Here is a 13,521-nt window from a genome sequence, read left to right on the forward strand (position 1 = left end):
ATTATTTATTACTCCCCCCAGTTTTTCCGTGTCATCTACACACTTTATCAGTAATGATTTTATGTTTTCTGCCAGGTCACTGATAAAAATGTTAAGTAGTACAGGGCCAAGGACAGATCACTGTGATAATTCCCCGTTAACAATTACATTTTGAGTTAGCCAAGTGTGTGCCATTTTAATGCAATTTTATATCATTCCAGTTTTTAATCAAAATGTTGTGCGATACCAAATCAAATGCCTTACAGAACCCTTCAGCATATTGCATCAATGCCTGTATCAAACAAATTTGTAAGATCATCAAAAAAAGGTTTCAAGTTAGTTTGATTGGATCTATTTTCCATAAACCGTGTTGATTGATATTAATTATATTACCCTCCTGTAATTCTTCATTAATCGAGTCGTGAATCAGCCACTCCATTATCTTGCCCTGACTGACAGGCCTATAATTAATTGGGTCATCCCATTTACCCTTTTCTATTCACACGTTAGCTTTCTTCCAGTCTTCTGGAGCTTCCCCAGTATTTCAAGCCTTATTGAAAAGCAGCATTAGTGGTCCAGTGCGCTCCTTAGCTCATTTAAAACTTTTGGATACAAGTTATCTGGACCAGCTGATTTTAAAAATCTCTAACTTTAGGAGCTGCTGTTTAACATTCTCCCAAGATATTAGTGGAATGTAAAGAGAGTTATCATATGATGAGACTACATCACCTGTTTTTTTTCTCCCTAATACAGAACAGAAGTATTTGTTGAACACTTCTGCCTTTTCTGTATTATTAAGAATAATTCTACTATTTCCATTTAGTAATAGACCAATGCCATTGTCACTATTCTTTTTGCTCCTAATATATTTACAAAAAATTCCTTAGTGTTCTTAACTTTGCTGGTTATAGAGTTCTCCTTGTGTCCCTTTGCTTCCCTTGTCAGTTTTCTACAGTTCCTAGCTTCTGATTTTATTCATTATTATCAACTTTTCCTCTCTTCCATTTGTTGTTTTTTATAGCTGCCTTCACTTTCCGTCTAAACCAGATGATTTTTTTAACCAATACGTTCTTCTTCCTTGATTGTGGCTTTTTGGACATCTTATTTTGGGCATTTTGGACTATACTCTTTATAGTATGAAAAGACTGGTTTCTCATAAAGCATCTCATAAAGGGATGTGGTAGACTGTATTTGGAATTTCTGAAACAAAACAGACATTACAACATAGAAGTTTTTTTTCCAATATGAAAGGAATACACGTTGCAAAAGTCATTGCAAAATGTTATCATTTCAAGGTTTCCTGTTCCATCAGTGTATAATGTGAGGAATCTGGGAAGGTTTTTCATAGGACTAGAATTTAGCAGTCAAAGAAGAAACCGTTCCCCTCCCCCTCCTCTTCCCCTCCCAAAATATTGTGTGGGTTTTATACTGAATCCCTACTTGTTAGAACATGATTTGGAAGTTCAGTTTTTGCAAGCCTGCAGAGCACTAACTGACGTTGTTTACACGATATAATCTCAATACTTTGATTCAAATAGCTCTCATAATCTGGGATGCTGCACAGAGTGCTTGCATTCAGTGGATATCTAAATTGAACCAGAAGCTGCATAGTATAGAAAACAAATTCAATGCATTTCCAAATAAATATGTATATCTTTCTCATAAATAATTTTTTGCACTGATAGCTGAAAGTCCTTGCAGTGAGTGAAGCAGTTGGGCCAAGTAATCCACCATACGTGCAGTATCCATCATACATTCAATGAAATAGTTGCATGCGAAGTGGATATATAGTAAGGGTGGAGATTGGTTGAGTTACCTGTGATCTCACAATAGTCTAGGACTCTTGGCATGGCATTGATACATGCTTTGTTGTCCAACAGGTGTAATTTGTGAAATCAAAATGGCTGAAAACTTAAAAATTAGTAACAGATCGCAAAACACTGTGATGAGTCAACTTAGTGATATTCAGAACAAAAAAGAGCTCTCAGCCATGATTGTAGCTGTTTCTGTTACTTCGCAGACGTCGTAGGTTTCAGAGTAACCCGCAGACAGGTGACAGTCCTGGAATCTTACTATATAGATTATCTGTAGTAAAGCAGCACCACCTTCAATGTGCTGTCAAAATGGAGCAGTTACTAGGGAGTACTTTGCTTTAGTTTGTTAGAGCATTCTCTGGTTTGAGTTTAAACTCAGACTTAAGATGCTGTTTGTCTCTTCCCCCATCTCTTGGGTGTCTAAGTCTAGTTCAGAAGTTCCTAAGGTTGGTCTTGTGGTTAAGGCACTAGACTGGGACTCAGGAGATCTGAGTTCAGTTCCCAGCCAGAAATTCCCTGTATGACCTGAGCAAGTCATTTAATCTCTCTCTCCCTCAATCTCCCATCTGTAAAACGTGACTATTAACACTTCCTTTCTCCCTCTCATTGTTTGGTCTTTTTAGAGCAGGGATCAGCAACCTTTGGGAAAGCTGCTGGTGGGCCGGGCCGTTTGTTTATTTGTAGTGTCCACAGGTTCGGCCGATCGCAGGTCCCACTGGCTGTGGTTTGCTGTCCCAGGCCAATGGGGGCTGTGGGAAGGGTGAGCAATACATCACTCGGCCCATGCCACTTCCTGCAGCCCCCTTTGGCCTGGGACAGCAAACCACAGCCAGTGGGAGCTGCGATCGGCTGAACCTGCGGACGCTGCAGGTAAACAAACGGCCCAGCCCGCTAACGGCTTGCCCTGGCGGGCTGCGGGCAAAGGTTGCCGATCCCTGTTTTAGAATGTAAAGAGAGACAGGGACTCTCTCTTATTATGTGCCTAGCACAATGGGGCCCAATCTTAATGCATATAAACTTTCTCTTCTGTCGTCCAAACCCCTCTTGAAACCATGCCCTTAGATTTGGGCAGTTCCCCATTTTAATAATAGAGGCCAGTGTAAGATATTACTAGGAGTCCATTGATCCATAGAACAGGTGTAGAAAGTGTTTTTCCCCCCTCTCCCGCATCTTTAACTTAGGGTTTTTTAATTGTGTCCATTCAACAATATGGAACATGCTCAGGCCTGTTTTATTTTTCATTAGACAATGATTGTCATCTCTGGTCATATAACATTATGTGTTAAAAGTTTAATTAAACTGTGTTGAATGTCAGCAGCTTGGAAAGAATTCATCTGATAGCTTTTTCCTTATCCAGACATGTTGAGAGTGCAGATGGGCATGAAAACTTAAGTGTGATTATTTGACATCACTTATAAGCAAGCAGACCACAAGAAACTATTTTACAGCATTGAGTAGACCAGCTGTAAAAGCCTAATTCAGAGTTTGGGAGAATATCCTTTTTGTTAACTTTGCAACCACTATCTTCATAGTAATTTTTTCTGAGAGAACATTGGGCAGATATGTATACAGACAGTCAGATTTTCCAGTCATGTCACCACACACTCTCTGGACATTCTTACAGCGAGCACCGTGTTTAACTTGTTTTAAAATTAATTTAGTTTGTTGTAGACTACATTAATAAGAGCAATAATAAAATAAATTTTAATGCAAGACATCAGATATTTTGCTTCCTGGAGGCAAAAATAGATCCACTTTTAACAAGTCCTCTGATTTAACTGAAGTTTCTTTTACTTTAATTAATAAAACAAAGAAGAAAAAAAAAACAAAAAAAACCCATGCAAACACACACACCAACCCAAAACTGTGCCCTGATGACTTGTAAACAGACAATTCCTTAGAGTCTTCTTTATGGGGGAAATCTACTCACTGCACTTTTAATAGAAGAAATAATATGAATTTTCACTCAACTCTAAATAGCTGTAGGATGGATAATTTAGTTAATCCAGCAAATTGTGTAGAAAGTGAAATGACAAACATGTAAAACCCCAGACTTTGAGAGTTTGAATTCATATTCACTGTGGAAACAATACATTCTCTCTACTGGCAGTTACTAGACATCTTAAGCCTTGAGGTCCAGGAATCCATTTAGGAATGAATAATCCCGTTGTCCAGCATAGGTCAACAGCAGCATTTTTAATGTCAACAGGTTACTAGTAAATTTACTGCAAAAGTTGAAATAAAAGTATATCAGTAGGGAGCTGTCTCTCTGTTCTCACACACTCAAAAATATTTCTGTGCTCTGTGGGAGGTTCATATTTCATAAAATATACGTAGTCCTGTGCCAGTTGTTTGTGGTATCTCTTACATTAATGTATGTTTCATAACAAAAGTGCCTCAAGCTAATAGTTAAATTGCGTACAGTATCTACTATAAAACTGTCAGTATGCTTTACTTTTAGAAACCGAGGTTTGAATCCTGAGTGCAGTCTTTATTGTATCTCAGTGGAATTTGACAGCTAGCTTTAATCCTTGGAGAGCCAGAGATACAGGTTAAAATTTGCCAGATATTGGAAATGTTCCAGCTTTTAGAACAAGAAACTGTCTTTTGCTAGAGAGTGGCATACAGCAGGGACACTCATAAGCTTTCAAGCAATATGCCTTCCTGCATCTAAGATTGAAGAATAGCTCTATCTACCGTGGAATATAGTGGATCATTGTACAAATGGCCAATCCCAGTATTTTATGATTTATTATTTCGGACCTGTTAATTTCTTTATAAAATGCGGATGTATCCGTTAATGAATTCTAGAGAGAACTTTTCTCCCACATACTGTAATATTGGATCAAAGAATGTAATCGTTACCAAACTTCTTTGTATTTCATCACTTTATCTAGAATTATTTGATACCTCGATATTCTGGACAATATATTGGTAAATAATTTACATACTAAAAACTTCTTCTTTTTTTTTTTTTTTTTTTACTATTACAGTACTACTAGAAATTGAGGAAAAATTAAAATGGGGAAAATGCTCACATCTTTTATTTTAGACTACTGTGTTGAGTATTCAGGACTTATTTAGTATATGCTCTTGTCTGGCTGGTTGGGGGAAAGCATGTTTATTTTTAGCTGTTGATTGACTAATGGATAGCAGACTTCATCTTTTGAGAAGTCAAGGTCTTCAATTGCAAGGTTGGTACGTAACTGTTGTGAAAGCAGTACTTTGGTTACTTATCTAGTTTATTATATTGTGTTCTAATTTAATTTTTTGTATGAACACTTTTTATGTATTTCAGTGACGCTTTAGTCTTGGCAGTCATACAGAAGTTGCAAAATTAAATGCATCAATCATTGTCCTGTAGGTTTACAAGCATTTGTCGCCTGCTATTAGTTATATTTAAAATACGCATTTTTTGCTTAGGTCAGAATGTAAAATTTTGATTGCTAATGTAGAAAAAATATTTTCTTTCATTGAGTAATGGGGGAAATGTTGTCTGGTTAGTATACTAAAGGTATTGTGATTAGGGTTGGTCCTGATTAATGTCTTAATTATCTCAAAGGGGGCAATAAACAGTTTTTTTTTTATGACAATAGCAGTTAATCCTGTAACTGGAAGAGTCATGAGCACCACTGTGACAGAGAAGAAATATTATCAGACATAGAGCTATTAAAAAGCACAAAATTGTGGAAAGTAACACAATGAGGTTAATCAAGAAAAATGCAGCTAATACAATAAAATCAAAAATAATTTTGAAGTGCACTCATTCAATGAGAGAAATGTGGCATTGTAGTACAGAAAGAGTTAGTAGTGATAGTAGACAGTAAAATAGATATGCAATGCAATATGGTTGCAGGAATGCCAACGTAATTTTGAGCTGTGCAGACAGAAGCATCATGTTGCTGAGCAAGAGGAATTAATTTCCATCTCTCTGGTGTGACCATGCACTTGGAGCCTCAATCTTTTGGCTGGAAACCTAGAAGGAAAATGAAAATACTACAGATTTATTGTAAGGACTAGATATTCTCCTAAGTAATCTAGAAAATAGGATGTGATGTTGGGCAAGGCAGTGATGATTTATGTGCAGACAATCTTAATCCTGGAATTCTTAACTTCTGGATGATTGACTCTGCACCTTAACTTTCTTTTATCATAGCTGTCCATATGTTAAAAATAAATCTCACAAGAAAAGTAGTGAAAGTGTCATAAAAGAGAATGTTAAAAATGGACTGGAGAAAGCACTAAAAATGTGTGCCTCTGCGACTTGACAGGATCCCAGTGTTCCTCTCCTCACCACTCATTTGATTCATTATTGGCCTTGCATCCTCTAATTGTGGGGACTAGTTGCTGCTTTTCTCATTTTTGTGAACTTCAGAGATTTTTCTTTGGAAGCAGCACAAGTGAATTTTTGTGTATCTGGAAGAGTTTCAGAGAGTACAAGATTTAAAAGGAGGTTTTGGACACGGCGGATGTTATAAATCTGCCAGCAACTGTGATAGGCAGTAACAGTGAGGATGTCACACATCTTTGGAAGAGGAGGAGGCCTAGAGTTGGGGCAAGGGTTTATGAGGATAGAGTTTAAAGAGATGGTGGAAAGGTCTGAATGGGAGATGGAAGGAGATGATCCTTGGGCTCAGGTTGGAATTGATGGTTCTAGGGACTAGATTCTAGGAATTACAAACCCACAGCCTCTGCATGTGTTACTGATTAAAATCAGGTCAGTAGTTCTAGAACACAATTACACTTTTATAACAGGTTTCAGAGTAACAGCCGTGTTAGTCTGTATTCGCAAAAAGAAAAGGAGTACTTCTGGCACCTTAGAGACTAACCAATTTATTTGAACATGAGCTTTTGTGAGCTACAGCTCGCTTCATCGGATGCATACTGTGGGAACTACAGAAAACATTATATACACAGAGACCATGAAACAATACCTTCTCCCACCCCACTGTCCTGCTGGTAATAGCTTATCTAAAGTGATCATCAAGTTGGGCCATTTCCAGCACAAATCCAGGTTTTCTCACCCTCCGCGCCCCCCCCCCCCCCAACTCACTCTCCTGCTGGTAATAGCCCATCCAAAGTGACCACTCTCTTTAAAATGTGTATGATAATCAAGGTGGGCCATTTCCAGCACAAATCCAGGTTTTCTCACCCTTCCACCCCCATACACACACAAACTCACTCTCCTGCTGTCAATAGCTCATCCAAAGTGACCACTCTCCCTACAATGTCACTTTGGATGAGCTATTACCAGCAGGAGAGTGAGTTTGTGGGGGGGGGGGGCGGAGGGTGAGAAAACCTGGATTTGTGCTGGAAATGGCCCAACTTGATGATCACTTTAGATAAGCTATTACCAGAAGGAGAGTGGGGTGGGAGAAGGTATTGTTTCATGGTCTCTGTGTATATAATGTCTTCTGTAGTTTCCACAGTATGCATCCGATGAAGTGAGCTGTAGCTCACGAAAGCTCATGCTCAAATAAATTGGTTAGTCTCTAAGGTGCCACAAGTACTCCTTTTCTTTTTACTTTTATAACAGTCCAGCTCCTCCTGGATTGGTGTTCACATCATAAATACTACCACTGCAATTAATACTAATTGGCATTCTTATAAATTTTAGCAACATAATCCAGGATTGAATAGGGAAACTAAATTTTTCTTATGCCTTGTGAGGAGCCCTCTGGATTAGAGTTTTGGCAAGTTGCAAGGCATGGAGTGAGCACTGATACGATCAGTGTTGTGTATTTCCTGTACGGGAAATTGACCAAGATGTTCTATCTAGAAGTATCGGAAGCATTTTGCTTTCAGTAAAATGTCGGAGAAAGGTTCAGCAAAATATTGGAACATTTGTACTGCTGTCTAAACATAACTTTTGAACCTTTTATGGTTAATCCATCACTAACATTCTCATACGGTGTTTCCTCATACCAGTCATTACAATAAAATCAATCCAAAACCATTAGTCATTTAGTTACATATTTTATTTTTACATGGTGGAACAAAGCCATTTTAAAACTTCTGAGTCACTCTGTTTTCAGCCTTTATCATAGCTTGTTGGGGCATTTGTACAGTGTGTTTATTTGTAACACAACTAAGCTAATGTTTTCATTAAATTTTAATGTATATACAGGTTCCACACCTGCTGTGGTTTCTTCTAAATACTCATGGTGAATTTCTTACGACAAGAATCTTATAGTTCTCTGATCTAATCAACTAATATATGATGCAGAGAAACATCCAAACTACAAAAACATATTTATTGGCGCTCAGCATAGTGGGTTAGAAAACAACCATCAGAAAAGGTTTTCAGAAATCTTTGTCTGGAAACCAACAAAGAAAATGAAAATAGTACAGATTTATTGTAAGGACCAGATGTACTCCTGAAATAATCCAGAAAATAGGAGTTAGTATTCTTTCCTTATGATGCTTAAACATTCCATTGCACAACATGAAATGAAATGTTTCCCTTCCCTCTAGTAAGAATTTTTAATTGTGTATGCAAAAATACCAGTTTAAGAAGTACTCTTTTGTTCTAGTTATCCTGAACTGCAAAAACGTTAAGATTTTATGTTGAGTACCATACACACATTTTGTGTGTGACCCCATCTCTGTATGCTACCTAAAGATTATTTGGTCGTCTTTGGTTTTTTTCTTAGCATGCTTTATTTTCAGGGGGTCTAAAAATTTCTCTGCCTTTGTGATCATATCCACGAAAAAATTTTGTGAGGATCACTTACTTACATTCAGTGTCGAAGTAATAACTTTTAGCATAGAAAATATGGAGGGTAGAGCCAGCACTTGTTTATGGAATTTTTCTTTCCTGCATACACACAGATTGATTCCCAGTAGTCATGACCTTTGTGTCTTTTATTGAGCGAGAGCCTGTTATCATCATGTCTAACTTCGTAGCCTGTGAGAAAACTGAGGCTGGCCTGTCTCCCACAGGCCTCGCCTGGCCTTGTTAACAGATTACAGCATTCCACTTGTTAGTACCAGCCATACAGGAGAAACTTTTTACTATTATGCTACTGGATAGTGATAAAGTAGACAGTCTTTTTATATCAGTTAGGTCCTCAAAGTGACCGTTCATGTTTTGGTGATAAAGAAACAGAGCTTTGGATATCAAACACAGACTTGGATTTATCTGTAATAGTGACCCATAGCTTTAAGTTCTCTAACAATGACAGGAACCCCATCTGGAGTGAAGGTTTCCAGAATCTTGAAGTGGAGATACTGAGGCATTTTACTTCCTCATGAGTCAAGTCAGGGTTAACCCCATTACTATCAGAATAAAAAATAACTATTGAAAAAAGGGTGAAGGTATTCTTAAATATTTAGCCTAATATGTACACTTTACATTAATAGTTTGTTTAATTTCTAAACTTCAGTGTTGGTGGACAGCACTGGTGGGTATGATTGAGAGAATTAAATTTTGAAGTCTCCACTTAAGCTGTACTGATTATTTGGGCATTCTGAGAAAGAGATTTATGAGATTCCTAGATTTTAAGTGTAATTACTATAAAACATTTGGCAAAATAATTTTAAATACTATAAAAATCAAAACTCTCACAATATTTAAATAATACAGAGTATAAAATGTAGGCTGGAGTTCACACAGATAACCACTGCACATTTCTTGCAGGCTGCCTTTTTCTTATTTACTTGCATATTTAATACTACTTCATTAAAACGTAATATTTAATACTACTTCAGCTGCTCCTAAAGGAGTGCTGGGCACGGTGTGTATATTCGGATCCATGTACAGATGTAACCTATTCAAATTCTATTTATAGTTTATAAAGGTTAAATGTAATCCAGATTATACAGTGTTAACATTTTCCCTGCTGATACCAAAGTGTAGAGGACTGACAGCCTGAACTTGTTGAGAAGGGTTGGGAGGGATAACAGTCTCCGACCTTCAGAGTCCCAAACAGCAGGTCCTTGTATGGCTAAGTCCATGTAAGTGTCCACCTGATTGGTTAGACCAGTAGAGATCAATGCTGTGACAGGTGTTAGAAAAAGCTACACCTGTTTTTCCCCATATGCTGATTTAGTGATTAAATTTTTGTGGGAGTTCCAGCCAGTGTGTGTGGGCTGCACAACACATGCCAAGTAATTTGAGAAGGAATTATATCTCACCAATGATGACCTGTGATCTTTGAGAATCTCATATAACTGAATTTTATAAAGTATTGCCTTACCATTAGGAAGTGAAATTAAGCAATCTGTTGCTTACTAACAAAATACTAAGTAAAAATGTTTATTTTTAGTGGAAGTGCAATTGGTTGTACACAGTTTTCTAGCTTTATTCATAGCATAAACTGAACATTTCTCTGAAGAAATTCAATTGCAGATAATTATACAGTTTGCCTTCTTATCAAGCTGCTAATGTGGATCCTATCACCATAAGATCTGGGCACCTTATTCTGTTTGATAAAGAATTGATATATACTTTTATTAATCTGAAAAAAGAAGATAACAGTTTTTTAAAAAAAGCTAACAAATAATTGTTCTGAGATTCTTCTTCTAAAAGTATATTCACTGTCAATTGTTGAATGGAAATTCAAACTATGACAGAATGAAACATCTTTCAGGTTGCTTAGGAAACCTTGAGAATGCAATACTTCTATGGTACATGAAATGACAGGTAGCTCTGATTTTAATTCGGTGGGGTTGTTTTTTTATTTAGAAGACAAGTTGGTTAAAGATACGTTGTCTGTCCAAATGAAGACTCTCTCTGCACCACTGTTCTCTCACACACTTCTGACATTTAAATGTTTATGATTATATTTCACTGACAAATTTTCTATTAACAATAAACTCTTCCTAGAGGTGGAAAACTTAGAGATTCTATTTAAAACAAACAAAAAATGAACTTGCTTGCTATGTGGATTTTCTGAACGTATAATACCAAGGAAAAATAAGCATTAAAGAATATGAATATACTTTTCAAGATCTTTAAGGCAAGAGACCTGAAGTTCAAAAACTTGTCTCTTGGTAGCTGATTTCATAGCTCTGTAGTGGGGAGACATGTACATTAAGGGGATGTTGATGCAGGTCCATATTTCGTAAACAGGAAAAGTCCCAACAAAGAAATCACATTAAAATTAAGTCACCGCAGAAGATATGCACGTGAAAAAAGCTTACATTTGGAAAACTACAGTGTCTTAGAAAGGGGTTTCAAAATAAAAACGGTTGTATTTTGAGCATTGTTCTTCTTGGGTTGTCATGTTCTATGCAGTACTTGTTTTCATGGTGTATGCAGAGTGACTGAAGACCAGGAAAATATGTGCTGGCTAAGTCTAAGAAAACTAATCAGGCAAATTGTTACATATGTTGTTAAAACCATTCAATAATACATTCATTTGGAAATTTTACTCACTGTATTCTACACAGTTAATTTTACTGTTTTTCTAGTGAGAATAGAACATTTGGGAAACCAACACTGATACTTTATTAATACAAGGCCAATAATTTATTTTCGCATTACATCCTCCTTACAGAGAACACTATTTAAAAACAAACAAACCGCTACACTGGATTCTTGTGCTAATATGGGAAGTACCCTTTTTATTACCACTAACAATTCTAACCTCTTCCTGTAGCCTTCAATGTTAGTTCTGTATATCAAACTGCTTGATTGCATCAGCAGATAGCTAAAACAAAGGCTGGTCATGGAATTCCTGGGGGCCAAAGTAATGAAAGGTTATAGTTACCCATGACATCAGAGCTCGGAGAGGCTATGCCTCTAAGTGCACCTTCCATCATGGTGCCCTGCATAGCTACTTATTTTGGAAGGCCTAGCTTGTCTTTTAAAGTGGATTGCATTTCTGACAGGGTTATACAGTTTCAGTGGCTCTGAATATGATTCAGCTTACAAGAAGTGTTGGCAAATTAGTATTATTTGTGTGTGAATTTTCCAATTGTATTTCAGACTTTAAGAAAAAAAGGCCTTAATGGTTGTGAGAGCCCTGATGCTGACGATTACTTTGAGCACAGTCCACTATCGGAGGACAGATACAGCAAACTAAATGAAGATAGTGATTTTATTTTCAAGCGAGGCCCTGTAAGTACTTTTATTTTACCTCTACTTTTTATTTGTTGATTCTTTTTATTAACTTCATTATTTAGGCTCTGAACAAGAAGGAACACAGAGGGTGTGACAGCCCGGACCCTGACACTTCATATGTGCTCACGCCACATACAGAAGAAAAATATAAAAAAATTAATGAAGAGTTTGATAATATGATGCGGAATCATAAAGTCGCAGTGAGTACTAAAGAATGGCTTGTGTTTTTATCATGTGCATGAGAACTTTCACAATGTTTTGCCTACCATTGAATACCACAGTAAAGAGTAGATGGTTTAATTGTTTATGAAGCAGATATACCTATTTATTATGTATGCATATGCATGTATGTGAGAGAAATTCTGAAAGTTATGTGAAACTATCATGTAAACTAGGAGTTCTTAAACTTCCCAGGGGGTCTGTAGCTCCCCTCCTGTGCTCCTGAAGTTTCATACTTGTTTATGGTGTTCCGGACTCTCAGGAACCCATCCCCCTTTCTAGATGCTGCCTAAAACTTTTTTTTTTTTTTAAACTAGGATGGACTCTTATCCTGAGATGTAAGATAACTTGTGTAGAGGGATTTTAAATTTTTTACCCCTCTGCAATGGAACAAGGTTACAACAAATGAGAAACAGCTTAAAAAATATTTCCTAGGAGGATGCCATCATATAGAGAATTTGTTCTCCCTCTAGTAAATTAGTCAATGGGTAATATCTTCAAAAGCACCTTACTTAAAAGACGAAGTCCTATTTTCAAAAGTGACGAAAGCATGTAGGCTCCTAAAGGTGTGACTTTTCAAAGGTATTTAGGTGATGAAAGAAGTAATAGGTGCCTAGTGGGATTTTGAAAAGTATCTAAGCAGTAAAGTACCTGACCCCCATTAAAATCCCATTAGTGCTCATCTACATCTTCAGGCACCTAAATACCTTCTGAAAATTTCACCCTCAAGTGCCTAAGTCACATCTGAAAATAGACTTAGGCACCTAAACCACATAGCCACTTCTTGAAATTTTTGCTCAATATCTTGTATTGTCAGAAGATATCCCACAGGCCATTTTACAGCTAATCCAAAAGCAAACCTGGCCAGGGCCTGAGTCCTCACATCAGCACCAAGACTGCCTACCGCACTTCATAATTTTGTATACATATAAATATGATTGTTCTAGGGGCTATGGAGTGGCTTAGTGGAGCATCAGTCTTGGAGAGGAATTATGGTGTCTCATGGTTCAAGAAGTTTAGGAGCTACTGTTATAATTTATTGGTGTGGGTTGGGGATTATATTAATTCCTCTTTCAAAGTAAATTAATTTTGCTTATAGAATAAATCAGAAAATTGATGAATATGCCAAAGAAAAATATTGCCTCCTAATGAAAGTAATTTTGAAACTCAGCTACATCTTTTCAGTTGTACATCATTGGATTTCTTGTGGCAATTAAAAAGTGGACTGGTTAGGTTCGTCTTAAAATCTACAAGAAAACTGAGTGATTTAATACACAAGAGGTGACTATAATCCCCAACCAACTCTCCAGTAATGGATATAATTCCTTTGTTAATCCACATTGCTCTGGGTTAACTGTGTACTGTCAGTCTTGGTAGCATTAGTTCTTTCATTAGGCTCTCTTTTCTTGCACACGAAAGATATTTGTCCCTCGTTGCCAGTTT

General features: G+C 36.9%; 1 protein-coding gene across 8 annotated transcripts in view; it reads left to right on the plus strand.

The window, feature by feature from the left end:
* The window catches only part of MEF2A (myocyte enhancer factor 2A), a 163,339-nt gene that overhangs the window by 104,006 nt on the left and 45,812 nt on the right, over positions 1-13,521 (plus strand). For 6 of the 8 annotated variants that reach the window (XM_077827397.1, XM_077827396.1, XM_077827400.1 and 3 more), the window contains one exon: positions 11,922-12,059. In XM_077827397.1, coding sequence (XP_077683523.1) covers positions 11,922-12,059 — 138 coding nt within the window. Of the gene's footprint in view, positions 1-11,724; positions 11,857-11,921; positions 12,060-13,521 lie in introns of all 8 variants that reach the window. The other 2 variants (XM_077827401.1, XM_077827399.1) reach the window with 2 other exon arrangements.

This window comes from Eretmochelys imbricata, chromosome 10 (genome assembly GCF_965152235.1).
Source record: "Eretmochelys imbricata isolate rEreImb1 chromosome 10, rEreImb1.hap1, whole genome shotgun sequence".
In the NCBI taxonomy this organism is placed as follows: Eukaryota; Metazoa; Chordata; order Testudines; family Cheloniidae; genus Eretmochelys; species Eretmochelys imbricata.